This window comes from Vidua macroura, chromosome 4 (assembly GCF_024509145.1).
Source record: "Vidua macroura isolate BioBank_ID:100142 chromosome 4, ASM2450914v1, whole genome shotgun sequence".
Classification (NCBI taxonomy): Eukaryota; Metazoa; Chordata; class Aves; order Passeriformes; family Viduidae; genus Vidua; species Vidua macroura.
Window position 1 is genome coordinate 68301364 of NC_071574.1, and position 27859 is coordinate 68329222.

A 27859-nucleotide genomic window follows, 5' to 3' on the forward strand; every position below is an offset into this window, starting at 1 on the left:
GCATCCTGACATCACCTACCACACATGTAGAGCATTGCAGCTAAAATTATAATTGCTTGTAGGAGTTAATTGCCTGTAGTGACTTTTCTAGGCTATGAAAAAGTATGAAATGTACTTTTTCACAGTATGAACTGGGAGGCTTGTGCTGGTGGCTCTGGGACAGCTCTGGCCTTCCTCAGGAGCAGTGGAGGTGTCTGGTTGTTATGGAAATACTGCTCATAACCACATGAATAGCCAGATCACCCTGAATTTATGGAGCTGTGGATTGATACTGTTTGTGCTTGGCACATGCAGGCAGGCTATAAGACAGGGATTTGTTATGATACCAGACTTCATCTGCAGGCAAGAAACACTGCTAGAGGTTTTTATCAGAAGCTGCTGAGCAGTTCTGTGTCTCAAAGAGCCCAGTGATACTTCCCACTGCCTTGGAAATGTAAAGGATTTATTTTACTGCCATAGGATGCACAGGATTTACCCTCTTTATTTCTCTGCAGCTCACTTTTGCTGTTAACCAGGCAGATTTTTCTGTGCAGCACAGAGATGTGGGAAGAGGACTGCAATCATTGTTATCTGCACAGTGCTTAGAGCAGGAAACAGCATCAGGTTTCCTCGGTGGAGGGTGAGATTAGCAGGAACCAGCCCTGTGAATTGCTATTAAATGATAAAGAAATGCTGAAGGGCAACGTGGGCTGGGTTCAGTTTTCACAGCGAGGTTCACTCTTCTACATGAGGGCCTCTCCTTGTGTCTCCCTGAACTTGCTCTGGTGCAGAGAGTAAAGCCATGCTGCTCCTGAGTTTGGTCTCTCTGTTGGACCATCCTTTTCCACTCAGGTGGCTCAGATTCTCTTCCACAGCTGAACACTGGAAGGGGGGACAGCTCTCAGGTGCTGTTTCAAAGAGGTTTGGTGCATCCAGGATGGTGAGAGTATCTAGGATGTCCTGCTTGCTCCCACAGTCTGTGCTGAACTGTTGGTGTCCTTCCAGCTCCTTCCACACTGCTCTGTGCACACGCGGCCACTGGCATTTGGGATGTGAATTCCTCTTTTCCTGGTGGTGACAGGATGCTGAGAATGTCAAGGCACGTGTTTCTCTGTTATCCCTGCCTCTAAACTCGCTGCCCATCTCTTGGAGGGTAAAAATAAAGCAGCTTTGTTTGATTTCTAGAAAAAGCCAGACGACAGTGCAGGGGTCAGAAATAGGCATCCCAGCCCTCCCCATCCCACTGTCTCAGCTGTTGCTTCCTGAGAGACAGAAGCATGTGGTGGCTAAAAATACCCTGTGAAGAGAATACACTCTCTCTCCAATGGGAGAGCATAAATTAAGCTGAGTTGTAATATATACAACTTCTTGTGCTTGGGAGAAACATCTCCCAGCGTCACTTTTGGAGAGGGTTTTCCTAAAGAAGCAGAAAGCCCAGCCCTGTCCCGTCCCTGCGTAGTTTGGTGATACTGAGCAGAGGATCTCCTGCCCCTCCTGCTCCCACCCCCTGGCCCTGCTCTGGGAATCCATGTGGCCAGGGAGGGGGCAGACCAGCCCTCCTCTTATAAGCCTGGCCTCGCAGCACGTCCAGGCTGCCAGGAGTGACAGGAGGTTTGGCTCACTCTGAGATACCCACCTCCCAAACCCTGGGGTCCCTGGGATGACCAAAGGAGGAATGGAGTCCGTGGAATTGTTCACAACTGAAGGCAAAGGCAGGGGTTTGAAAGCCCAGAAGGAATTCTTGGCTGGGGATGTCATCTTTGCAGAGCCAGCCTACGCAGCCGTGGTTTTTGACAGGTAAGACAAAAGCACTTGGAAAACAGACCAAAAACAAGCTCGCTGCAAAATTTCATCTGGGTGGTTGTATAAAAGTTTGGAGGTGTCTGGATGACATCAGGGAAAGCATCAGAGGGAAGTCAGAAGCACTTCTGGAAAGACACATTCACAGCTTGTAGTGACTGTCCTTCCCAGGGCTCAGATCAGCTTGTTCACTTTCAGCATGGTGCAGTTTGTTTCCAGCAGGTGACCTTGCAAGGTGCTTGGTGTTGTAACCTTTTAGAAAAGCACTGGAAGTTGCATGTATTCAGTGCCTCACAAAAGCAGCCCCATGCTACACTGCAGAGCACTGCCAGGAGTCAGGGTAATTCAGGTACAGGAATCTCAGACTGACTTTGCTGAAGCCTCTGATGGGTAATAGAAGATAAAAGTGAGTTCTACTGTGCTCTGCTCACGTGTACCATCCCCAGCTGCACTTCCAGCTTCATCACCCGCTGCCCTCGAACTAGGAGCTGGTGGGGATCAGCAAGCAACAGTGTTTCTGTTAAAGAGATTTAATATTTACTGCTGGCTGAGCTAACTGGAGACAAACGTCTGCATTTGCTCTTTCACGAGACTGGTTTTAAATTTATGTTCACACTGATGTAGCCAGACTCTGAGTTCTGGTGCAAGGATGTTTTTCTTTTCTGCTGCTTGTTTTAATCACAACATTCACTCAACCTGGTGCTGCTGGTGTGGCTGGTAGGTGCAACATTGCACCTTTGAATCAGGGGAAGATTCACTTAACCTGGAAGAGAAAAGATGCAAAGAATGGATTTCTGTATTGATTTCCATTGGGTTAAATCTAAATTAAAGCCTCTGACACAAATGAAATTTCTTCAGCCTTTTAACATGGTAACTGAGAACAGAACGTGGCCCAGATTTTTAAACTGAGGACTTAGATGGCAGCTGAAGGTTTAATTCTGAGCTTAAGAAAGTTGTGAGTGTTCTTCAAGGGCATCATGGTGAGTCCTGAGACTGAATTTTTAGCCCCAAACAGCCAGTGACTTCAGTAAGTACCCTGCACACTAAACAGGGCTGTGAGCAATTCTGCTTAGCTGAGTTTTGTCTAATTGAATTGGCTCTGCTGACGAAGTCTGGGGCACAAGCAGAGGTCGTGCTGCTGTATTAACCCTGGTCATATCATAGCTGAAGCTGATCAGTGCCACTGTGTGATCTGGCAGCAGCAGAGAATTGGATATTAAATGGGCAGAGGAAGAAATAAGTTTTTTATGTGTCTTTCATTCACTGTTTCTTTGTCCTTTAACTGTCAGTGGGTGAACATGATTATAAATCTTTGCCATAGCAGGAATGACACCTTTAGTTTTTATTTTATTATGTCATTGCAAGAGCTCATATTAAAAATGTCATTTTTCACTATAAATGTTGAGTTCTTGAAGTCTTAACCCTGAGCTCAATTAGAGGAGTTGGTGACAAAATAATTTCTCCTTGATGTGTCCTTTTAGCTCTTCAGTTAGTATTTCAGTTTCACTTGTGCCACTAGCTGGAATTTTGTGGTGATTTGCTTCAGAAGTGCCTATGGGCAATTATTTCTGTCATATGCCTTATTAAAAATACTTTTTTTTTTTAAACCACTGAAAACGTTTTGATTTTTGATGATGAGTTAAAAATATTTTTTCTTCCATGTGCAATGTTGCACCATGCATGGAGCAGAGCTGCCCATGTTGAAGAGCTGAGACTTTGCTGCATTTTCAAATGTCACTGGTGTAATGTGAGATAAGGGCAGAAGCTATCACTGCTCCAGCTCAGACTGCAGACTGTGTCTTAGGCTGAGGCTTCCAACAGAAAACCTCAGATGTGTTTCCCTGCTTCCCTCCCTTCCTCTCCAAGCTGGTCTTGTTTAGCTCCCAGAGGGCAGGTCCAGAGGTTGAGCAGCAAGAAATCAAGGTAAATACAGCCCTTCTCTGCAACTGTTGTGCAATAATAATGGATTCGTACCCTCCTGTGACACATTTCATCTCAAAGCACTGAATATGGGTCAGAGGTGAAACAAAATCTCCCAAAACCTCTGAAACAGACTAAATGCTTTTTGATTAGAGCTTGGCAGGATATAGCCTGGGTGTGAGATATAATGGAAATACACATTTTTCTTGTGGAAATTACCCTGATGCTTTTCTTCCACACACAGGGCTTTGGTTTTAAAGGTCCCTTCTATTGCTGTCCCAGGGTATTCAGTTGCACCAAACTCCATTGAAATGATTGCTGTCAAAGAAGGGTTGCCTGCATCCTCATATTCTTTATTCCTGCAAGATTAAATCCACACCTGGCCATGGTAGCTGGTTTTACCCTACAGGAACTGCTGTTGCCTCTGCATGGATGAAGAGTCCAGTGAAGAGGCATGTTCTTTTCCTAGCCCACAAACACAGGTGTATAGGTCCTAAAATTGCTGTTGAGTCTACACTATTAACAAAGGGTCTCAGCCTGCACAGGGAAACCCAAAATCCAGAGTTCCTCATCCTAATTCAACTAAGTATCTCCCATGCCTTGCTGAAAGCACTGTGTACGTGTACTATGGAAAAGGGACTCAAACAGGAATGATTGCTGGGTTTAAGTTTTTGGCTCAGGCCCTACCAAACGTGTGACCAGATTTTCCAGAGAGCTCAGCTTTCTTTGTGCATAAAGACCACACAGATGCACTAGAGTGCAGAGCTGGTCTCTGCTTTGCAGTCCTTTGAAGAATTCAGTCCTTTGGGAAGTCTATTCGCAGTCTGTGGGTACTGAGACCCTGAAATCCTTCCCCTGATTTTGCTGTTGAAAGGTGTATGGAAGGAAGTTGTAGTGCAGAGGCCACACAGTGAGTGATTTCTGTATGGCTGCATAGGATATGCAGGTGAAGCAAAGATCTTTTTGAGATTAGTAGGAGGAGCTCTGCAGAGATACAACACTGATGTGCTTTCCAGAGCACAGCTTGGACTGGAGATCAGACTGGGATATCAGCCACAATTTACCTGGCCAATAACCAGATAGTCAAGTTTAAAGTCAGTAACAAGTTACACGTGGGAGCTTTGACAGGCTGCCAGGCAAATCAATGCCATTCCTGTACTTATCCAGAAAGTCAGGGCTGCTATCACTGCTGGTTACCTGCTCCACTGCTGGGAGCTGTTTGGAGAGGCTCTCCAAACAGCCCACTATGGATCCAATCCAGGGCAACTGGATACTAAAGTACAGACTCCAACCTGACTTATAGATGTAGATAGAGAGAGATACTTAGACAGATTCATCTGAGGAGCTGTCAAAGTAATTTGTCACCCAACTGCACATTATTGACGTCTGTCTTTCAGTTGGAGGCTGAGTTTGAGGAAGTGTGGAGATTTTATTTTGCTAGGAAAAAGGACAAATGTTTCCTTTGACAAAACTATATCATCAGGTATCCCTGCAGAGCCTAACACTGAATTCCTGTGTCCAGACAAGTGAATCCAACACTAAATGCTGATATAATCAATGGAGCTCTATATGTGCAGTGAACACAGACATCTACCTTTGAGCTGAATGGCTTTCCAGACCCCACTGATTGTGCTGGGGAATTTTCCTGATTTTCCAGACCCCACTGATTGTATTGGGGAATCTCTACTCAGACACAGGGGGTACAGACAAATGAGCACATCTTGGTGTCTGAATCTACAGGCTGAATCCACCCTGAAAGCCCCTAAAATTGTTTAAGTTGGTGAGGGCTTGTAGTCTTCAGCCTCAGATGGTCACCTGAGCAGCAGTCTCTTACACAGTGCCAGAGACCTTTAATCTAGAAATTCAAAAGAAAAAACTCAAAGAAAAATGAGTCTCCTATAAACACCAGCTCATAGTCAGATTTTAAGGCCAGAGTATGACTCACTGGGATAACTCTGTTCATTTCAGGGGCGTTGGACTAGGACTAGGTGACCTTTAAAGGTCCCTTCCAACCCAAACCATTTGCGTTTTATGATTCTATAACTTATTTGCTTAACAGAGTGTATACTTAGCGTTGGCTCCTGTATCAAGCCTGTTACTTCTACCTGAATGAGAGCAGGCTGCTTAAAGAAATGGTGATACTGATGGAAAAGGGGTGCAGAACTCTGTGTGATTTCCAGGATAATGTGTAGACACAGCCTGATCTCTGATTTAGCCTTGCTGTTATCAGCTGAAATATCACTCAGAAAACACCACTGTCAGGCAGCTTTGCCCTGACGTAGAAGCAGAAAGCTGGAGATGCATCTTCTCAAGGAATTCTTTGCTTTCATTGGGGTAACTTTTCAATTCGCAAAGGCCCTGAGCCTCTCACTGAAGCTTTCTGCAATCCTTCCTCCCTCTTTGCTTTCTCCTTGAAGATCCCAGATCTCCTTTCCTCCATGACTTTCATGACCATGGCATTCTTGGGCTCGATGTACTGTATGTGACCTTCTCCTCTGACACATCACTTGGCTCTCAAGCCTGTAAGAGTTTACATTTCCTATAAGCAAGGGGATGCCTCATATGTCTCTGTCAGCCTTTGCCAAGAGAAACTTGCTCTTTAACCAGCAGGATTTGAGGGACAGTAGTCAAGGAAAACAGTGTCATGTGGTGGAAAGCCAAGATCACCTGAAGATCTGCTTGATGAGTGATTTGCAAATTGATAAAAAACTGAGATCATGCAATTTGTGCATGTCTGTTTGATGTAGAAAGAGACCAAAAACATTTTCCAAGGAAATGTGGGGAGCTCTGCTATTGTAGTTAGGATGACCTAGACATATAAGAAATCCAAAATTTTCCATAATAGCATGACTGAAAAGATTATGGGAACAAATTCTTTGAGCTGACACCGATAAAAACTGAGAGCTAATGTAATCCTATTCATATTTAAAAAAATGTTCTGGGGTTGGATTTTTTCTTACTATCTCATTTGTTCAAAAGCCTAATTAAAATCTGGGAACAGCCCTAGATTTTTAAAAGAAAATCTCACCCACGTCTCTAAGAAAAGGCTAGGAAATCTTGTAATGAAAGACTAAAAATAAAATAGTCAAAAATTAGTCTAAAATAAATCCGCCTCTGAAATCAGAAAAAACTAGGATATATCATCCCTGACATTTTAAAGATAAAAGTACTAAGCTCCAACTCCTTTTTAAAGAAGCAAACCCATTCTTATGCTAATAATTCATCTTTAGGTAGCAGGTGCATTTTCTTAGGCTGTTGTCTTTAATGAAGTGTTACAGCCTCTGCTTTGAAAACCAAGGAGATTTTGCCCTACATCTTAAGCTGTTCTTATGCTGTTCTCTCTAGCAAACTGAGGAGAGAGATGCCCTGCCAAGCAATAATAAATAGGATTTAGGTGTAAGTTAGGCCATCTCTGTGTGTCATCTGTGATGTACAGCATGGACCCACGTTTAACAGTCTGGGAGCTACTCCCTGTGTCTATCAGCTACTCAATGAAATCCTCCTCTGTTCTTTGCACTAAAGCCATCTCACCTGGCTCTTCCAGGCCACTGAATGAGATGTTTTGTGTGCTGGATGGCAGATGTTTGGGCTGTGCATGTCTTGGAGATGAGGTTAATACATTTCCTGTGACAACGCTCAACCTGGCAGGTCCAACAGACCTTAATCTGTCTGAATCCAATCCAAGCAGTCACAAGAGTTATTTGTTTCTTGTGCTTTCACTGCAAGCTGTGCTTGCAGGAGCCATGGTTTAGTTGTCAGCGCTGTGTTGCCTCTTGCATTTGTTGAATCACTGTTTTTGTCACTGTAGCTGCATTCAGGATTAGTTGTGGTTGTGTGTCTCACCTAAGTGACACCAGAGCACGTGAACCCTTCAGAGTTCAGCTCGGTTGATGCTGGGGTGGGAGGCCAAGGAAACCTGAGGCTCCCCAGAAAGTCATTCAGTGAGACAGTCAGTGGCATCTGCCCTCAAGTCAGCCCTAAATCCTGACCTGGCACGCTGGTGATGGGCTGGAGGCATTGCTGTACTAAAGAAGATCCTGCTTCTGGGCAGGGTGAGAACCAGCTCTCACTATGTGTGGAAGAGGGCACTGATCACCTCGAGGGCTGTGGTGTGCCCAGACAGAGCAGAAATCAGTTGTGTTGTCCCCATGATGAAGAAAGGGAAGCTGAGCAGCAAGACCCAGAGGGTTCAGACCCCCAGGGTTCCTTGGTAGGTGCCACAGCAGAAAGCACCTCCCCAGGGTCCTCTCCAGGAACTTTTAGTGCTGCCTGGCCACGCAGCATCCTGCCTGCATGGGTGTGGGCTGCTCTCTGTACTGGAGGGGAGATCTGGGATACCTGGAACCATTTTGGGTTGTGTTAAACACTTTCTAGACCAAACAGAGAAGGTTTTATAGACCAGTGATTTCCACAGGCTGACAGACTTTTAAATTTAATCTCAGGCTGCTCCACTTGGAGAACCTTAACATTGCAGAGGGGATGAGAGAGAAGCCTTGAACCACTGCAAGCCTTTGGTGTCTGGGTGTTGTGTGTCTCCAGGACAGGTGGAACCAGAACCCAGCCAAGGGAGAGCCCCACTTTGTCCTTCCCTTTTGGGGCATCCAGCTCTGAGCTCCTCTGACACAGCAGGAGTTGCACAACTGCCAAGGGGCACCTGGGGGATTTAGGTGCCTGCAGATGCTTAAGCAATGTTAGTTGAAGTTTTATGGAATAGATCTCACATACTTGTGTCTCCAGATTTTTTACTGTGCCAACAGTTGAGCCCAGGCCTCTGGAGTCCTGATAACACACAGTATCTACAAATGCAGTCTTTGAAACCATTTTGGGCATGGAGGATCCCATAATGGCTTTGTAAGAGCTGCAGTATTTCTTATACTTGCCGGTCAGACTACCTGGGAGTAATTGTCTCTGCAGTTTCAATACCACAAGGGCTGTTCCTTCTCTTTCTCAGAAAGTCTTGTTTAACATTTCTGGTGCATTTCTGCATCTTCTCAGAAATGAAGGGTTTCCAGATCTGGTGGTAAGTTCTGCCAGCCAGGTTTGCTTTGGTAAATCTGGACACCCCATGCAATAAACAGCAAAATGCAAAGTCAGCATTTCAGTGTTTTTTATTCTCAGGGAGCAAACTGAGGGGAGAGAAGCACCTGTTAGAGGGCTTGCATTTTTCTGCACCATGTTCCCTTCCATTCCTCTCTACAATGAAACTTTTTTTTTTTTTTTTTTCTGACTGCCCTTAAAGGAGGTGGCAGGCGGGACCCCCATTCCCCATGTGAGATATCTCCCTGTGCTTCCTGGCACCATGTAACCATGTGGGTTTTATCAGCTCTCTGACTCTGCTTTGCCTTACAAGGAGTGTAATCTCTCTTGCACCTCTCTGCCCCCCTGACCTGACAGCTGACAGAGCCCAGCCTCACATTTCTCACCAGCTCTCAGCTCTTCCATTGGACACAGTGGAGCTGGCTGCATCCCCCTTCCCAGACATGTTTCCCCCTGCCCCATCCCAGGTGCTTGCAATGTTAATTAATTAAGCTTATTATTAATTATTATTATATAATTATATAAGTATATAATATTTTATATATGTGTGTATTATATGTAATTATATAATATATAATAATAATATAATTATTAAACTTACCACCAGCTCTGGAAACCCCTCATTTCTGAGGAGATGCAGAAATGCACCAGAAATGTTAAACAAGACTTTCTGAGAAAGAGAAGGAACAGCCCATGTGGTATTGAAACTGCAGAGACAATTACTCCCAGGTAATCTGACTGGCAAGTGTAAGAAATACTGCAGCTCTTACAAAGCCATTATGGGATCCTCCTTGCCCCAAAATGGTTTCAAAGACTGCATTTGTAGATACTGTGTGTTATCAGGACTCCAGAGGCCTGGGCTCAACTGTTGGCACAGTAAAAAATCTGGAGACACAAGTATGTGAGATCTATTCCATAAAACTTCAATTAACATTACTTAACATTGGGCTCCCTCCAGCACTGCTCACTTTCCTAAACCTTTTTTTCCAAACCTCATTTTTGCACATGGTTTTGTCTGAGGTGGGTCATCCTGCTTTTAAATCCGTGGCCCTCTTTATCCTGCAAGAGCCAAGGCACAGGGTAGATTATGTCAGCAGCTCACATAATATTTTCAGAGAAAAGAAAATGCATTTTGAATGTGCTGTGATATAGATATAAATATAAAAATGCATATGTATGTGTATATCTATATATAGGTAGAGGTATATTAGAGAGGAAGGCTGGATTCTCTGGGGCTGTGAGTCTGATTCCTGCTTGTGGCACATCCTCCTTACAGGGTGATCAATATTTTTTTTATTTCCCTGTGCCTCAGATTCCCCACTCTGCGCTGTGCACAATTATAAATGTTTCTTTGATCACGAAGCCTCTGTGGCCTCTGAGCTTTTTGCAGTGATGAGAACCTCCCTTCTGGCACCAGCAGCGGCTGAGTGGTGTGAATTTAAATTCCCCTGTACTGTCAAGCCTGGCTGGAGGCCCAGATAAAGTGGGCACTTGCCTGGAGAAGCAGACAGCTGCAGACACCAAATCAGGCAGTGAAAAGCCTTCTCTAGCAGCAAGGGGAAAGTCCCAACATTTTTTGGACAGGAGACCAAAGTGTCTCCCCCTCCTTCTCAGTGAATTAAGTTGTAGGAGCAAAAGCTGGACACATGAAGGGGGATATGGGGGAGGTTTCCCCTCAGTCTGGGACCCTGGACACTCTCAGAGGGAGGGTGAGGTCAGACTCCTTCATCAGTATCCTCCCCCGGCCTTGGTTATGGTTACATGCATACAATTATAGGATGCTTCTTGGAAATCCTGCTTTGAATCTCCCAAAGATGAAATACCCCTTTTGAAGGGGTCTCAGTTATTCCATCACCATCTGACTTACAGCAACAGCACCAGGTAAGAACACAAGGATTAAGATGAGTGGGATGATTCTCCATAGTCTCAAAAATCTTGAGAAGTTCGTTTGTGTGACTGCGAGGAGCCCAGGGCTGCAAAACCGGCAGTACCTTCACTGGGCAGAGCTGGTCTGATCCAAGGTGATCAAGGTGATTCAAGGTGATCACTGATCCCAGGTGTCCTTCTGTCCTTCCAGCCTGACACACGTCATCTGTCACACCTGCTTCAAGCGGCAGGAGAGGCTGCACCGCTGCGGGCAGTGCAAGTTTGCCCACTACTGCGACAGGACCTGCCAGAGAGCAGCCTGGCTCAACCACAAAAACGAGTGCTCTGCCATCAAGAGGCACGGCAAGGCACCCACAGAAAACATCAGGTGAGAGCTGGCCCCTGTGACCTGGGAGAGGACAGAGCATCCCATGGCTCATGGAACAGCTGGGTGGCCTGACTTGGGGAAGGTGGAGGTGGGAGAAGGTTTAGGATAGGCCAGGAGGATCTCTGAGATAGGGAAGGTACGGGGAGGAGCATCAGTGGTGCAAGAGATATGTTCCTGTTTGGTTTTTTTTGGTGCTGGGCCCCAAAAACTCTGAATGTGGTGAGGTACACCTACCCTGCATAGTTTAGGAAGTGTGGGAAACTGGGGAGTAGGTGGAAAAGTGAAAGAAGAGATGGGTTATTTCCCAATTTGCCTATAGGATACATTAACTTGTCTTCAAATTCTGGCTCCACCATAAAAAAATGAGAGGAATCCTCAAGGAAATGGGAGCAGCTGTAGAGGGCTGGGGACCTGTAGAACTTCTCCAGATGAGAACACAGGTGCAAGGACAAAACCCTGCATCTCCCTGTCCTTCAGAAGGCTGGGATGCTGACCACCCATCACCCACTGGATGCTGAGCCTGTCTCAGTCAGTCTGCCTGCACACCGTTTCCCCCCAGGAGATGAATTCTGATGAATTTTGCTCTCTCCATGTGGTGCTGGTGCTGTAACCCCCGTGGCCGTGTCCTGGCCAGGCTGGCTGCCCGCATCCTGTGGAAGATGGAGCGGGAGGGCAGCGGGCTGTCCGAGGGCTGCCTGGTGGCCATCGAGGAGCTGCAGAACCACGTGGACAGCTTTGGAGAGGAGGAGAAGAAGGAGCTGCGCGCCGACGTGGAGAGTTTCCTGGAGTTCTGGCCACCCCAGTGCCAGCAGTTCGGGATGCAGCTCATCTCCCACATATTCGGGGTGGTATGTCCAAGGGGTGGCAGTGCACGTGGGGAGGGTTTGTAACGCCAGCTTTGGGGAGGAGCTCTCCAGCTGGCCTCATGAGAGGATGGCTGAATTCATCTCATTCCCCACCTGCTTCTCCTCTGCACTGACACTGGGAAATTGAGGCATGGCAAGGGCGAGTGTTGCTATTGGACACGAAATGAGTACACAGAAGCTTGGTGAGTTCAAGAGAGAAAGAGTTAATTTTATTTCTGGCTTCGCAATATATAGAATTGCAAAAGGATGAAATTGCTACTTCTCCAACCACACTGGTCAAATTAACAGTCTATTAATTCTCTCTTCTCACAAAGAAGAATGTAAAACAATCATTATTTACATGAACAGTGTGTGAGAACTCTAGTAGAAATATGTAAACATTATCAGAAGGCTAAAGAAGTTTTATGAGAACTTTAAAACTTTCAAAAGAACTACAAAAGAAAACTTAACACTTTTAAAAATCAGGGCAACAGGCAAGGGCTGAAACATTTTGTCTGTCTCAATGTGCAGACAAGTGGTTTGCTCAATCATAGGTGCTGCATTTTCATCACAAGTCCCACTGGGCATCTCTCTGCACTTGGGAGAGCTGAGAAAATGTATTTTTAGTAACTACATCTAGAATGTATTTGAATATAGATCTGTTTTAGTATTTATATTAATGTCTATTAATATTGTGTGCATTTGATTTTTTACATTGACATAATATATACAATAAAAACAGTTACAAAATGGAAATATATTTAATAATATCAATTACAAAGTTGTTAACTACAAATTTTTGCTCTCAGTGTAGCAGAGGGGGAAATTCCAGTCCAGGCTGAGCTGCTCTGCTCCCAGCCCTGGGTATCCCTGCACTACCCCCTCAGCTCCCAACACTGCCAAGAGGAGCCTGTGTCTCTGCTCACCCCTCTGCCAGTGGCTGCTGTGCAAGACAAGCTGGCCTTTGTCATTCCCAGTACAGGGAGAGGACACAGCTTTGGCACCCACACCACAAAAAAAACCCAGTGCACTGGACACAGGGAGACCCTATGTGCTAGTGACCAGCACAGCTTGTGGAGGAGCAAGGAAGTACAAAAAAGCTACAGAATCAATTCACAAAGGAAATAAAACTATTAACAGGGTAAAATAATTAGCAGCTGAGTTAATTATTTCCTTTGGTTTATCCTATCACATTTTTTCTTTGCAGGTATTTCCATTATTTATGCTTGTGACTAAAAACAGTTCTGTTCATAATAGTGTCTCATATAGAAAAGTGAAATAATTCATTCTTGGAATATCTTTCATGCAAAAGTAGTCATTCTGAAAATTCACAGCAAAGAGTAGTAGCTGGTTTTTATGAGCTTTGAGGGCAACCCAGCAAACATGACCAGGTTGAATGCAGCAGTCAAGGTTAATTTCTAACTGATATCTGTTTTCATGAGTGTGAACTTTGCTTTCTGCTTGAATTGCCTCAAAGTCATTTTCCTGTGACCTTTCTCTGAATTATTTTCAGGAACCAAATATAAGGAAATCAATGCATGGCCAAACCAAGTTTATCTTAGGCATCCCAAGTGAACACTGACAGCAAATATTCTGTAACATTGACTCAGCTCTGGCCTTGTCCCTCCGCACAAGCCCTGCATTGTTTCTCTTCTGATGTTTTGCCCCAACTGGAGTGTTTCAGCTTTTTCTCCTTTAACACTTCTTCCTGCCTGTGTTTTGGGACTAGATCAGCTGCAATGGCTTTACCCTCAGTGACCAAAGAGGACTGCAGGCTGTTGGTGTGGGAATCTTCCCCAACCTCTGCCAGGCCAACCACGACTGCTGGCCCAACTGCACTGTCGTCTTCAACAACGGCAAGTGAGTGGATTTCTTTCCTTTGGTGCAGCAGGGATGCAGCCAACTCAGGCTCTGCCACCCCCAGTGTCAGGTCCCTGCCCCAGAAAATCTATTCATTCTTTTTTCCTTCTCTAGCTCAGAGAAAAACCCCAAACAGTGTTTTCTTGCTAAAGACAAACTAGTTTCTCTCCTTGTTATTTAAAAAATTGTCATCTGATGCACTAACAAATACATAAGATTTGACCCCAAATCCAGTGACCAGCAAAGAATTTTCCCATGGTGTCTTATGAGTTTTGTAACTAGACTCAAAATAGGTAGCTAAAGTAGTAAGTAGCTGTTTAACTCACCCCTCATATTGAAGTCTCATTTACAGATAAGGAGTAATTCTACTTGCAAATTATCAAGGATTATGCTGAGTCTACAATCCAAAAGTTTCTCCTAACTGAAGCTTGCACTCAGCTGTGTGTGTCACTATGTGCTGGTGTGTTCCTAACCATTCCTAACACAAGTGTGCCATCTCAATTAATCACTGATTAACTCTTTAGCAATGGGACCTTAGTGACAGTTGTAATTGTTATCTGCAAGCAGAGTCACCTGAGAGTGCAGGATGCTCTCACTCTCTGGGCATCCCCTATTCCCACCCCAGTCCTGTAAGAAAACCTCAGCAGGATGAGTGAGATGGAAAAAAAATTCAGTGGGAAATGCAGAGATGTGTCACCAGAGCTGGGAGTGGAGGGATGCTCCCACAGGAGGGATGCTCTGCCCTTCCCAGTTTCCAAGCCATGACAGGTATAAACTGCTGTTGATTCAGAAAGTTGCAGTGTGTGCAAAACAATAACTGTGGGAAATTGCTTGCCAAAAACTGATCTTTCCTCTGATCTTTCTGCTACTATTTTACAGCTACCTGTTTTCACTAAACTTTAGTGCTATAACTTAACCACCCCTCTTCCCCCCAGCTCCTCTTTTAACTAACACATTGGTTCTGCACTCCAGTTATCACTGCTGGTTTTCCCTGATAAAACAACACCAGCATTTACCAAGCAGCTGGTAAACGAGCCAAGAAAAAACAAAATTGCATTAGGATGATTACCTCGGTGGGAAATAGGGTCGGATCCAAAGTCAGGTTGGAGTCTGTACTTTAGTATCCAGTTGCCCTGGATTGGATCCGTAGTGGGCTGATAGGAGAGCCTCTCCAAACAGCTCCCAGCAGTGGAGCAGGTAACCAGCAGTGATAGCAGCCCTGACTTTCGGGGTAAGTACAGGAATGGCATTGATTTGCCTGGCAGCCTGTCAAAGCTCCCACATGTATCTGGTTACTGACTTTAAGCTTGACCATCTGGTTATTGGCCAGGCAAATTGTGGCTGATATCCCAGCCTGATTTCCATTTCAAGCTGTGTTCTAGAGAGCACTGCTGATGTCAGTGGAGACCTTTCTGTGCAGGAGATCCAGTCCCCTTGTTCCTGTCAAATATCAGGAGCAGGTTTTGCACATTCCCTGACCTAGCCCACTCCTAAAATCACAGTGCCAGGGCAGTTCTCCACCAAATCCTCTATGGCCCAGTGATGGGCAATTTGGTCTTTGCAGCTGCACATCAAAAGGGAAGCTCTGATGCAGTGCCACATGAGCCAGGCACAGGCAACCCCCTTGTCTCCTGTCAGTACAATGTCCAGTGCTATGCCACGTACCCATTTTTTTGTTGTTGTACTTGTACATGTGTAAACTGCAGATGTTTGTTTTGTCTTTCAGTCATGAGGCTGTAAGATCAATGTTCCACACACAGATGAGGTGGGTCAGTCTTGAAAGCATCATTCTCCTCCATTCCCCTGTACCCCTCATGCCCCGTGTTTAATGGAAAAGATGCAAAGACCCCAAGGGGCTCCCTCTGTTTACTCCAAATTCCAATTTTCCTGTTTTCTAAACTTCTCCTCTTCCCCTGTGTAAAGCCCCACTAAACCCAAACCTCACTTAACTCTGCATTTTGTAGTACATTAAAATAATAGTGGTAATAGACTGTCTTCCCCAGGGTGAATTCCCTCTTTGCCTTCCCACCCTCTCCCTTGGCTACCTCCCTGTCAGTATTTCCCCTCTCCACTTCTCATTTCTCCTCCCCTGACCATGGCAAGAGCATGAAAGTCAGAACAAGGTCTCGCTAATCTTGTACAGCCCAAAATAAAACCTTGCATATTAGGAGATGAGAAATGACTGTGTTACTGACACACTAAATGCTCCATGTTTCTCCTGCAACAAACTGTGCCCGAGGAATGTGTTGCCTACAGTAGCAGTACCATGACATGTAGGTTTCAATTCCTTTTTACCATAATCCATGATTAATGTTCCACTTTTTAATGATGCCACTGTTACCTGATCCAAACCAAATAAATCACAAAAATATGTGCAAAAAAAAAAAAGTCTTTGCTTAACTCATAGCATTTGGTATATTATAGTCAGTGTTCTTAAGGGGACACTGTTGTCTTTAAAATTTAATTTCAAGCAGGCATGCATTTTCCTCAAAGAAGATGTGAAATACATTTGAAGTGCTTTTCTTCACCACTGAATCTTACTCAGTACATTATAGGTAGGGCCATAAAAAAGGGGAAAAGGAGTTTCACTTCTGATTAGAGTTGCTATTTGGGGCAATTTAAGTTTTGAGCTATCAGGCACTCGCTGTGCCTGTGCATGCAGCTATCAAGGTCCCTGCTGCTCGTGGGGAAAGAGCCCTTGACAAGCTCAGTGGTGTGCTCCTGGCTGACAGTGTCTCTTGAACTACAGTATTTAAAATATGCCATGTGTTTCCTGGCTTACCCCAAAGGCTATCAATCCCCTCCACACAAGGGATGGCTGCCTAAAATACCCCTACAGTGCTTGGGCTATCAGGGGCATCATGAAAGTCAGAGGCTTGATTTTGCTTCTCTGGTTGCATGACCCACTTTGATGAGGATCCTGTGAAGTGTGAACAGGAATGTTTATATGTGTAACCTTCTCAGATGGGAATTGCTCTTTTTTGTGCACTTCCTCCTGGAGTATCTGGTTGCACCTTTCTCTGTCTGGCACTTTCCTGTGGTTGTGACATAACTAACAGCTGCCCTTCGTGACAATGGCATGTTTGGTGATAAATTTTGTATGAAATTTGTTGTTGATATGGCAACGCCCAGAGAAGATCAAGACCAGCCTCGGAGAAGAATTTTGACAGCAGCTGGAAGACTCAGAGCTACGCCCTTGGTACTCAGAGCCTGTAACAGGAATTCCAAGGGAATTAGAAGGGAATTACAGGAGAATTACAATCCCTTTGCAAAAACATGATCACACAGAATAAGTCATGTCCTCCCCAAAAGGCTTACTTCTAAAGCACCTGGTGATACCTGTGAGTCCTCTGCCACCTCTGCCTTTAGTGAGGCATTTGTTGGGTTCCACCTAGAGCACCTCATGTTCAGGTGGAAGCCAGCAGGTCCCCCCTGGTCCATCTCAGGGCAGACATGTACATTAAACGAACTGTTGAGCTCACTAGTAGTTGGGAGAGGAGGTGGATACCAAAGAACCACCTCACAGCTGGTATTTGATGGATTTTTTTCCCCATTCTGGCCAAATTCTCTAGCCAGTTGTGCCTGTTTAGCCCCTACAGCTGAGAGATGGCCCAGAGTAACTGGGACATTCAGTGTGTAGAGTGAAAAAGCAAGGGAATAGTTCTGAACCTCCACATTATTTAAGACCTTTTGCAGGGAATGACATGAGGGAAAGGCAGGTACAAAGGTCTGGCTTTCCAAATCCCATCATCAGGGGCTTGCCATGGATTTCAGTAAGAGACTGGCAATTGAATTGTGGTAATAGGTCAAATGAGCTATTTAAAAATAGACTCTCTCTAGATAATTATTTCTAAGCTTTTATGTGGAAATGCATGAACAGGATGAGGGCATCTCTTACGCAGCACCCAGAAGGAATTTGTCTTAACTTTTCAAAGTGAAAATGATACTGAAGGCAGCAGAGCTTGCGATCTGGGAGTATAGCCAGGGGTGTGTGGGTAGCATGCAAAGCAGTACTTAAAAAAAGACCCCAAATCCAAACTCAGCATTTCTGATCTCAATGTTTTTTTCTTCTGGTGAGATCTCCTGCAACAAACTAAAAGTTGATGTCTAGGTTCAGCCCCCATATGGATAAATTAATGGAGCTGTAACCTCTTTATAGTTCAGACCTTTACATATCCCTGCCAGGGACTTGTAGAGGGGCAGGAAAGTGATGTGACTGTGTTCTTGCTCTGTACTCAGTTAACCAGACTGCTGTTCACCTCTGCACTGCCTCCCTGAAGACTTAAAGCAGTGCCTTAGGGCGAGGGCTCACCTCTGCAAGGCAGGGCAGGCTGCAGGATTTGTCCCTGCCGGCTCTGTGGCTGCACTTCTGCTTCTGCTGCTTCTCCAAGTGCACATCCCATCTCCTGTGCCCCTAGGATCGAGCTGAGGGCCCTGAACAAGATTTCCCCGGGGGATGAGCTGACTGTTTCCTACGTGGATTTCCTCAGCCTGAGCGAGGAGCGGCAGAAGCAGCTGAAGAAGCAATATTACTTTGACTGCACGTGCGAGCACTGCAAGAAACAGCTCAAGGATGACCTGATGCTGGCAGTGAAGGCAGGGGAAAGCAAGGTATGGTTTGTCCTGCAGTGTCCAAACCCAGTGGTGGCCTCATCTCCTCTACCGAGGCAACTGTGGGTCTCTAGGAGTGTGGTTTCTCAGCAGACTTGAGAGGAACATAGATTTTGGCAAAAGCATGACTAATGCCAATGTAAAAAAATGAGAACAGAACTGGACCTTGATTGGGCACAACACCAATTCAAGCCCACCATGCAAGGCCAGCTTAATATGCAAGGTAAGTACAGTTTTTAATTTTAAAAAGCCTCCCGAAGTTGCCTTTGACCTAAAAGTCCAACAATAGACAGAATGCAAAAATATTGGAAAATTAGGTCCAGAGCTAAGGAAAATGCTGGCATTTAGATTGCAGGGTTTTTTTTTTTTTTTTGGTTGTTATTTTGTTTGGTTATGTTTTGTTTTGTTTTCCTGAGAAACTGCAAGGGACTCCACATTTTGAGTGCAAAAAGAGAAATGTGTTGCAGGTGATCCATGGTGTCAGGACTAACGAGTGCTGCTGAAGCTCTGTGGTTTGTACCATCACACAGGCTGCAGGAATGTGGGAAGCCTGAACTTCCAGTCCCTCTTTGCAAAGGCCTGTCACAAGGAGTTGACATTTTTGCATGCTTGCAAAAGTTGCATCAGTTGACATTTTTGCACGCTTGCTGCAGCCAGACTGACTGCAAGGAATGAACATGTTGAACTGCTCATTTTTAAGTAATCTTTCTTTTCCTTGGAGGTCTCACGAGTCATCCAGTAGGAGGGTATAAGGCTGTGTCTTGCTCTTGGCAGTGGGACGTGTTGCTTGGCTGGCAGCTCCAGTTTATGAGTGTGCTGGCAGCTCTAAGAGTTTCTTTTTAGTTCCTCTGCCCAAGGATATAATTGCTCATAGGTTTTGTGATCTCTGGCAGTGTCAGCTTGGGGATTTCTACTCCTTCAAGCCTTATAAAGTGTATAAGGGAAGGTAAAGCAAGGCAGAGCAATAAGTGTATCATCAGGTCATTGATCTGCAGCGTTGAGCAGTCACACCATGAATCAGACAGCACAGCCCAAGGGATGATGTGGAGCAGGTGGGAAACAAAACAGAAAAACTGGGCTGAGGAAATGTGACCTCACAGAAGCAGTGCCACCAGGAGAGGCCCAGTGAGATGCAGCTTCCTGGGAAGGAGCACAGAACTCTCAGCCTCCCTCTCAGGAGGTTCCAGGAAGCCAAGCTCAGTCCTGTAACTCTTCTTTCAAAGACATGGCAGCCAGGAAAGGCTGGATACTGTGGAGTGTAAATCTCTCCTTGAGAAAGGTTTAGAGGAATAGTACTGAGCTGATATAACGGAGCTCCCTTATAGGAGACAGGAGATGGGACTAGAGGAGACCTTTGCCTTGCTGGGTCAAGTTCTCCTCTGGTACAAAAGACCCTGCTATATAACCCCATTTTAAATTATCAAGCTTCATCTTATAGCTAATCCTGACTACTCCACTTCTCCACTTATAATATAAAGCTGTCCCAGAGCTCAGTTCTCTGATGCAGAAGGATTTTTATCTGCCTTTCTGCAGGAGTATTTTTGAACACATTCTCCAGTAGACAGCATTTAAAAAATCTCATCCAACACCTGCTATCAAGTCTTGACTGAACAGAGACCATGAATCACAGAATGATTTGGCTTGGAAGGGACCTTGTAGATAATCTCATTCCATCTGTCCTACCATGAGCAGGGACACCCTTCCACTAGACATGCACCATCCCCTTTTTGTGAGCATCAGAGGTGCTGTGCAGCACACAGCAGGAAAACATGCACTTCTGGGGAAATGTTCTCCACAGTCTGAAGTGCTTGTGCAGAAAAAGCCTGTGAGTATGCAAGGTGCATGATTTCAGCTATTAAAAATACACCCCATCCACAGACAATAAGTATCCAGGCTGACCTCACCCGCAGAGCACGTTGGCTGTGTCACATTTCCTGAGCTCAGGCACACTTGCCTGGGGGCAGCAGCACTCACAGCTGCATGGAAAAAGTGCTAGGAATCCATGGGAGATGGACAGCTTCCATCCTCAACAGCTGCTCTGACCTCCAGTCCTTCACCCCTTCCAAAGAGTAGCACAGTTCCCATTGTTTATAGGCAACTGACTTAGAAGTCTAGTAAAGGCAAGGGAGGATTTTTATTAGACAAAGCCACTGTGGAAATGCTGTTTAAGGTCCCTGTTCTGGGAGTCTTGATGCAGACAACACAGCAATGTGATTTGCACTGACATTAGCAGTGTCTTTGGATGTGCTCTGTGCCCCAGGACATCCTGTGTGCTGCTCAGACTGCCCAAAGCTGATGAGCTACAGTAGCTTCAGTATAATGCTATAGAATAATAAATCATAACACAAATCTTAACATATAACATCTGTAACAGATCGGGGTAAATGGGTCTGAAAATTATGGGTTTTCCTTCAATACTAGACTTTGAAGAGGATTTCCCAACTAGATGAATTTCAGATTCCTCAAAAGTCTAATTGATCAGGTGTGGAAAAAAGACAATAGGACAGTCCTACAGTCCTGATTCCCAATCTTTGCATCCTTCATTGCAATACTGGGACTCTGCTTTTGATCTACACCCAGAGATCTGTCCTGGCTGCTGGCTCTGCTATGTGTCTCCAGACCAGGCTCTTCCCAAAAATTCCTGGAGTCACGTGGCTGTGGGCTGATTTCAGATCTCCTAATTTATGAAAAGGCAGGTCATGATAGCTAGAATAGTTGGGAAATGCAAATTTGAAGGGCTCAGACAAGCAAAGGATGAATGGCTGTGCTGGATAGCATGTTATATTTCAGTATTAAGGGAATAAAGAGGTGGCAGCTAATAATGAGCTCATTAGTGTTTTGCCAGGTGTCCCTAGATGTGCTTCATGTCTCATGGTGAAACACAAACTTCTTTGAGGTGTGCAGGAAAACACATTTCCCTATTGAGGTGCAGCTGAAATCTGAGCTCAGCCATCTTATATTTGGATATTTGGAACTAATGGCAGCATTTCTCTGGGCAGGTAAACTCCAGGGATCTTTCCTATTCCACTCATCTCTCATTCAAGAGCCTCATTTCTTTCTAGCAGCTGCACTAAGAGCACCTGATACTCACCAGCTGGTGGCTTTCACAGCCTCTTTGGTATCTCAGGAGACCTCTCAGTTGCAGGGTGAATTCTGTCCCTTCTCCAGAGGGGAAGAGTGGTGGGGAGGGTTGAGGAACCTAGTTGTGCATGTCAGAGGCACATGGCCACTACCCTGATGGGCAATACTCTCACTGAAGTCAGCAGGACCTTCACCTTTTCACCTGGAACTGGGACCATTGCAGCCCATTTCAGCCTTGGGCAGGTCTGAGGTACACTGGTATTTACAACCAGCAGCAGGAAGGGGTGATGTGGGAAGCATCCCATCAAGCTGATTTGGACCAAGCATTCTTTCAACCATGTGTGAGGCAGTGCATTTTCCTCATTGGTTTTCCTACTGTTGTCCCCAGCCCTCTGCAGACACAGTGAAGGAGGTGATCCAGCTCTCCAAGGACACCCTGGAGAAGATCAACAAGGCCCGCATGGAGGGACATTACCATGAGGTGAGTCCTGGCACTTCTGCTCTCTTGCTGCACACACACTGCCCAGGAAAGGAGGCCTTGTCCCCCTCTACATTCCCAATTTATGGATGAAACTGTAAAGCAAAACCGTGTCTGTGGCACCCCAGACTAACTCCTTTTGTAGTGATGACACAAAGAGATTCAGGTGACTTCCAGCACCTCTGACCGACACAGGTGTTGAACCCAGGGCTCCTGGGTGAAACTCATGAATTATAGGTGTAACAAGTCAGCTCTGCCAGGTAGCCTCAAAAAAAGAAGGACAGTGGGTTTGGGAAAGGAACAAGACCATCGGGGTCTTTGTGTTGATCTCTTTAGTGCCTTGTGTTGTTCATTTGTTGGGTGCTAGGGATAGGTGTGTGGTTTGGGTGAGCCATGTCCCACCTTGGAGCCCAAGCTACAAGGGGAATGGGTGAGACAACTCAAGTAATTTCTTTTTTTTTTCCCTCTTTTGCTTACCCAGGAAATATTTAATTGTTCTCCTCAGAGAGCACTCCAGGTTGAGTAATGACCTCTGGGTTTTAACTGTCTTTGGGAAAAGGCTGAAGCCCCCTAGAACAGAAATCTGAACACTGACTCATGGCTAGATCAGGCATGGAACGGTGCAGCTCTGTGTCTCCAGCCCCAAGGGGTCATTAGGAGTATTCCTTGCATATTTGAATGTTTCCAGGAGGCTGCTGGATGGCATTGGAGTATGAGTCCTATAGGCACTTGGTATCTGACAATACCCAGCCTCCCGGAGTCTTTATTCTCCTGAGCAGCAGACATCACTTTTTCCTCACCGGTTTTATGAGTGTAACCCTAGGAGAGAAAGCTGTGAGTGAAAATCATTTTCCTAGGCTGATGTTCCTCAACAAATCAAAGCACATCCTCTCTTCCCCAACCTTCACAGAGGCTGGCTCAGCCTCGGGGAATGGTATGGACTGCGCAAACCACAGGGTCTTGGTGTGGCAGCTTCAGGCCCAAAGGTGCTTGGACTCACCCTTGCTGTCCCTGCTTCCTCCACACTCAGGTTGTGAAGCTGTGCCGTGACTGCCTGAAGAAACAGGAGCCTGTGCTGGGGGACACGAACATCTACCTGCTGAGGATCCTCAGCATTGCCTCCGAGGTGCTCTCCTACCTCCAGATGTTTGAGGAAGCAGCTGACTATGCCAAGAGGATGGTGGATGGCTACCTGTATGTCTGTGCCCTACTTCTGGCAGCTCTCTGTGCTTGTGCCATGTTAAGCAGTGTCTTACAGGAATAATTTTCTTAGTCTGCTCCCATGAGAGTAGTGGTGGTGAAATTCATATGGGAACATTTTTGTACCACCAGACAGAGAGAGGTCCCTTCTTAAATGCACAAGGGCTCCCAAACACCTTGATTCACTAAACTCTAAAATGGAACTGGCAGATGGTTTAGGAACATCTTTCACTGGCCCTTTTGTTTTGTCTCAGAGGCATCTCAGGGCTACCCTGATAGCAAGACACAAAGCCTGGGTGCAGGACACAGAGGCTGTGACTGCAGGAGATGGCCTCTTCCCTGCACCCTGCAGGAAGGAGAGGTCAAAGAGAAACCATGTCAAATGGCTGTGACTCAAGATATCCCCTCACTCCTGAACATTACATGGATTTTTTCTTGGCTCGTTATATAGTTCTGTGGTAAAAGCTTAGTGAGAATAAAGAAATTCAGGTTTAGTTCACATAGATCCAGGGTAAGCCTCACATTAAAAATTAAGTGCTTTATTATTACTGAGGTTTTATGACAGGACTGATGAGTATTTAACAGAAGGGGGGAAAAAAGGTAAGAAAGAAAAATAATGGAAACTGTTGAGAAGAGAGAAAAGCCTAATTCATCATCTCATTCACCCTCCTGCTGAAGACATCTCATACTCATTACTTGTTTTTTGGTCAGTCCTACCCCAAAAGGCCTGTTATATTTTGTTATTTTGCAGAGGGGTGACAGAGTCACCTCCCTGGCTTGCAGGCCTAACAAGAACCTTCATGTCCCAGCCCTGATGCTGAGCTAATTGAGAGAAAATTCCTTCTCCTCTGTGTTCCTCAGTTTTTCGGACCATGGTGAGGACACCTTGGTAGTTTCCTTTCTTGCTTTAAGTGCCAATTCAAAATTCCAAAGAAGCCCTTGAGGGCAGGTTTTCAGCTAAGTCCAAGCAGCTTCTAACTCTGCTTCAGCTTTCAAAGTTGGATGTAGAGGAGAAGTTTCATTTTTCCCACCTTAGGCACTTAAAATTCCCAGATGAAGGGATGCATTTGCAGAGGGTGAGATGCACATTTCTGGAACCACCTGTTTCTCTTCCTGCTTTGAATGAGGAACTGGTGATTGTTGCATTGTTACCCCACTAAGTGTGTCAGGTAAAGCTGGTGCCAACTGAGCTGTAGGGTCAGATCTGTGTTCTGTTTGTGCCAGAATATTGACGGAGCGTGGTTTTCTCTTGGCATGAGATGACAGAGCTTGGCTTCCTCCAAGCCAGGAGTTGAACTTTCCCAGTCCACATCCCATCTTTCATAACTCATGTCCCTGTACAACTCTGTCCTTGTGTAATGTGTCCCAGTCCCTTTCTAAGAAGAGCACATTTCGAGGGCACTGGCTGCAAGAGGCTCTTCACCTGAGTAAACAAACTGCTCTTTGGCAAACATATCATGTCAGTGACACTTTTGGGAACCCAGATTTCTCCTGAACTAAAATTACCCAATGTTTTTCCAGGAAAATTTACCATCCCAACAACGCGCAGCTGGGGATGGCCGTGATGCGGGCGGGAGTGACTCACTGGCACGCTGGCCTCATTGAAGCTGGCCATGGCTTGATCTGCAAAGCCTATGCCATTCTCCTGATAACCCATGGACCTTCCCACCCAATTACCAAAGACCTGGAGGTAGGTGTCATCTCCCGTCTTGTCTCTGCTCTCTATCTGGGCAAAATGACAGTCAAGCCATAGAAAAAACAGCCTGTAGGGATGTATTAAGTGCTGACTGCTTCTTACTAGTGCTAGATTATGTTACATTCTGCTGGGAAATGCATGTCTTTTCTTATTGGAAATTTTCATCCCTGAAAGCCAGCTTTTATTCTGCAGCAGAACATACATGAGAAATGGCAGCTGAGCCCCCTGAATCTTCTTTGAAATTGCTGTGCCAAAAGACAGAGCCCCCCATTCTTCCAGCAGGCTGATTTCACTGCTCTCAGATGGATGACATTGCAATTTGAGTATATAAAACTACATGTGGTGGATGTGCCCAGTTTCCCACTTGATTTTCTTTATTGGTGTCCATTCTTCTTTATTTACCACTCCCCACTCCTTCTCAGCAGCAGTGTATTTTTTCCTCAGATGACTGATAGGTGCATTTCCTAGTTTAGAGTCAAGAGTGGAGATCCCAGTGAATTGCATCTGCTGAGGTGTGAGGAATTATTTACAATTGCAGCTGGGGATCTATGATTTCTTTAGCCCCTAAGTCCCTTCATGTGACCTGTTTGCTTTATAGCATTCTCCTTTATTACCCCCAAAAAATTATAGGATACCAGGTGAAATCCTTTATTGATGTCTTAGTCCCCATATAGCAGAGCTATAACCTTTACAGGTACAATTTTATATCTTCAGAAAAATTAATATCTACTACCTAAAGCCAACCTGTTGACTGTTTCCATATGTGTAGCAGAGGATGAGATACCTCCATTTCTGTGCTTCCCTTCACATTTTAGGAAGAAAATAGCAGATATATGGCACATGCTTATCTCTGTGCTCCTAAACAAAGGGTTGAATAAAAGCACAGACAGGTGTAAAAAAATATATTCTAGAATTCCTTATGATCCTCTGCTATAATGCAGCACTAGGAATGACTGCTGCTGCTGAATCCTGGGGTCCAAAGGGTGCAACTGTGGGACTGAGCAACCCTCCTCCCACTTGAGGTGACCCCCACCCTGGTGATGGGCCACCCCGAGGGCCAGGCCCAGTGTGTGGATGGGAAGTGCACTCATTTCCTGGCTCTGCACAGCATCACCTCTAGGTCCTGCATCACTTTTTGGAGCGTGAGGCTTCCCAGTAGCCTGTGGAAAAGCTGGCTGTGGGAAAGGCTGATGCCTTCTTCAGCATGCCAGCAAATGAGAGTGAGAAAGGAGCAGAATATCTGTGTCCAGCCAGCTTTGGTCCTGGTGGTGGGACACCGAGGGCGAGGTGGCTCAGTCACTGCATGGCCTAAGACATCCCTTGGGGACAGTGCCTGATATTGGCAGTTGTTCCAGTTTGAAAGCAAAACCAGTGAGACACTCCAAGTCATACATACAATTTATTAAGAAAAGGAAAAAAAAAAAAAAAAAACCCACACAACAAAATACATACAATAACACAAAAAGAAAAACAACTGACAGAGTCAGAATACAACCTGACGCCCTGCTAGTTAGGGTGGTGGTAGCAATCCAGATGAAATGGTCTTGTTGAAGTGGTGAGCCCAGAGAAAAGATCTGGTAGCTCTTGTCCTCTGGAAACCAGTGGATAAAGGCTGCTTGTTCTGTCCCAAATCCCAGATCATATCCAGGTGGGGATGCTTAGCTCCTCCCTCCTGGGCAGAGCATCTCACAATGGGCTGCTGTCATCATTCTGTGAGTCATGCAGTGGGTCCTTGATTGCCCATTAAACAGAAATGGCTCCTGGAGGGAGTCATCTCTGAGTCATGGGCAAGGCATTGATGGGTGCATTAACAGGAGATAAGGAAAAAACAATTCCCCTCCTGGTTTCAACAGCTCTTGAAGATGGGGATAGAATACATCTTTATATTGTAACCTAGGACAGCAGTGTTTGACTCACGTGTTTCGAGGAGATAGAATACATCTTTATGTTGTAACCTAGGACAGCAGTGTTTGACTCACGTGTGTCACAGGGTTTGTAACCTGCTGTGTCCCTCAGGTCATGCGTGTCCAGACGGAGATGGAGCTGCGCATGTTCCAGCAGAACGAGTTCATGTATTACAAGATGAGGGAAGCTGCCCTCAAGAACCAGAAGATCCAAGTCATGCCTGAACCCAGCAATGAGACCACACCAAGCCTCTTCCACAAAAAGGAATAAACCCAGAGCTTGACACTTCATGCCTGCAGGGTAACATCACCCGTGGCACTTCCAAACACTGGGAATGTGATGCAGCAATGTGATATATCCACAAGGATTGTTTCCAGTGGCACAAGTCTGACAGCATGGACCTGCTGGGGGAGCATCCTGAAAACTCTTCTGAGGGCTTAAAGCAGAAGAGGTCCTGGCAGAAACAACATCCCATTTTCTATCACTAAGGCATTAAATAATCAAAGAAAAAAATCCTGTTAGAAAATTATTTACATTTTTATTGGAAGCATGTTTCTCTCTATGCGTTCTGATTCTGAATTCCTTTGTTAAATTTTGATTGATTTTTCCTAAGGGGTTCTACCACTTCCTTGGGATGACATAATTTCTTTCCAGTGGTGTCCATGGGATGATAGAAGTGGGAAGCCAGTTCCAAGAAGTGTCATGTACACCTGTGGGCAATGAATGCAAACTGAACAAGACCCACTGATGGTGTTTTGTGTTAAATGATATTTTTTCTGATGAAAAACTGCTGGAAAATGATTTTGCAGCTGGCACAGGTGCAACACTGAACTGTGGGCCATTTGCAAGTGAGACTAACTGGAATCCTTACATCAAGATAAGTTAATTGAGATAAATTATTCTCCTTAGTTACAAATCAGAAAATGTCTGCAGTGATGGACATGGGGCCATGCCAGAAGCCAGTTGCTATAGTTTGGTGCACTGGCTGTGAGGATTGTTCTAACTAGACAAGCAGTTTCCAGGGAGGGCAATCCACTGTTCCTCATCTTTAGGGTGAGTTGGGGGCTCTGATGCCTTAAAACATCTGCCTTTTAACTTAGGTGTTTCATCAATTTTGCACAGAGGAAAAAAGGGATAGTCCAAAGATCAGCTGCCAGTGAACTGCCAATAAAAAAATGTAATTGTTGTCTGTT

General features: G+C 45.3%; 1 protein-coding gene across 3 annotated transcripts; it reads left to right on the top strand.

Annotated features, from left to right (window-relative positions):
- Nucleotides 1–1639: 1639 nt before the first annotated feature.
- Nucleotides 1640–27859, top strand: SMYD1 (SET and MYND domain containing 1). 3 transcript variants are annotated; one of them, XM_053976262.1, is made up of 10 exons: nucleotides 1640–1776; nucleotides 10814–10990; nucleotides 11625–11838; nucleotides 13565–13695; nucleotides 15422–15460; nucleotides 18114–18306; nucleotides 21776–21868; nucleotides 22896–23059; nucleotides 24587–24755; nucleotides 26778–27859. In XM_053976262.1, the coding sequence occupies exons 1-10, from the start codon at nucleotides 1640–1642 to the stop codon at nucleotides 26934–26936; spliced, it is 1476 nt and encodes a 491-aa protein (XP_053832237.1). In that variant the 3' UTR covers nucleotides 26937–27859. The 3 variants fall into 3 exon arrangements, with proteins under 3 accessions (XP_053832237.1, XP_053832238.1, XP_053832239.1); XM_053976264.1 differs by having other exon boundaries at nucleotides 1641–1776; nucleotides 18186–18306; XM_053976263.1 differs by lacking the exon at nucleotides 15422–15460.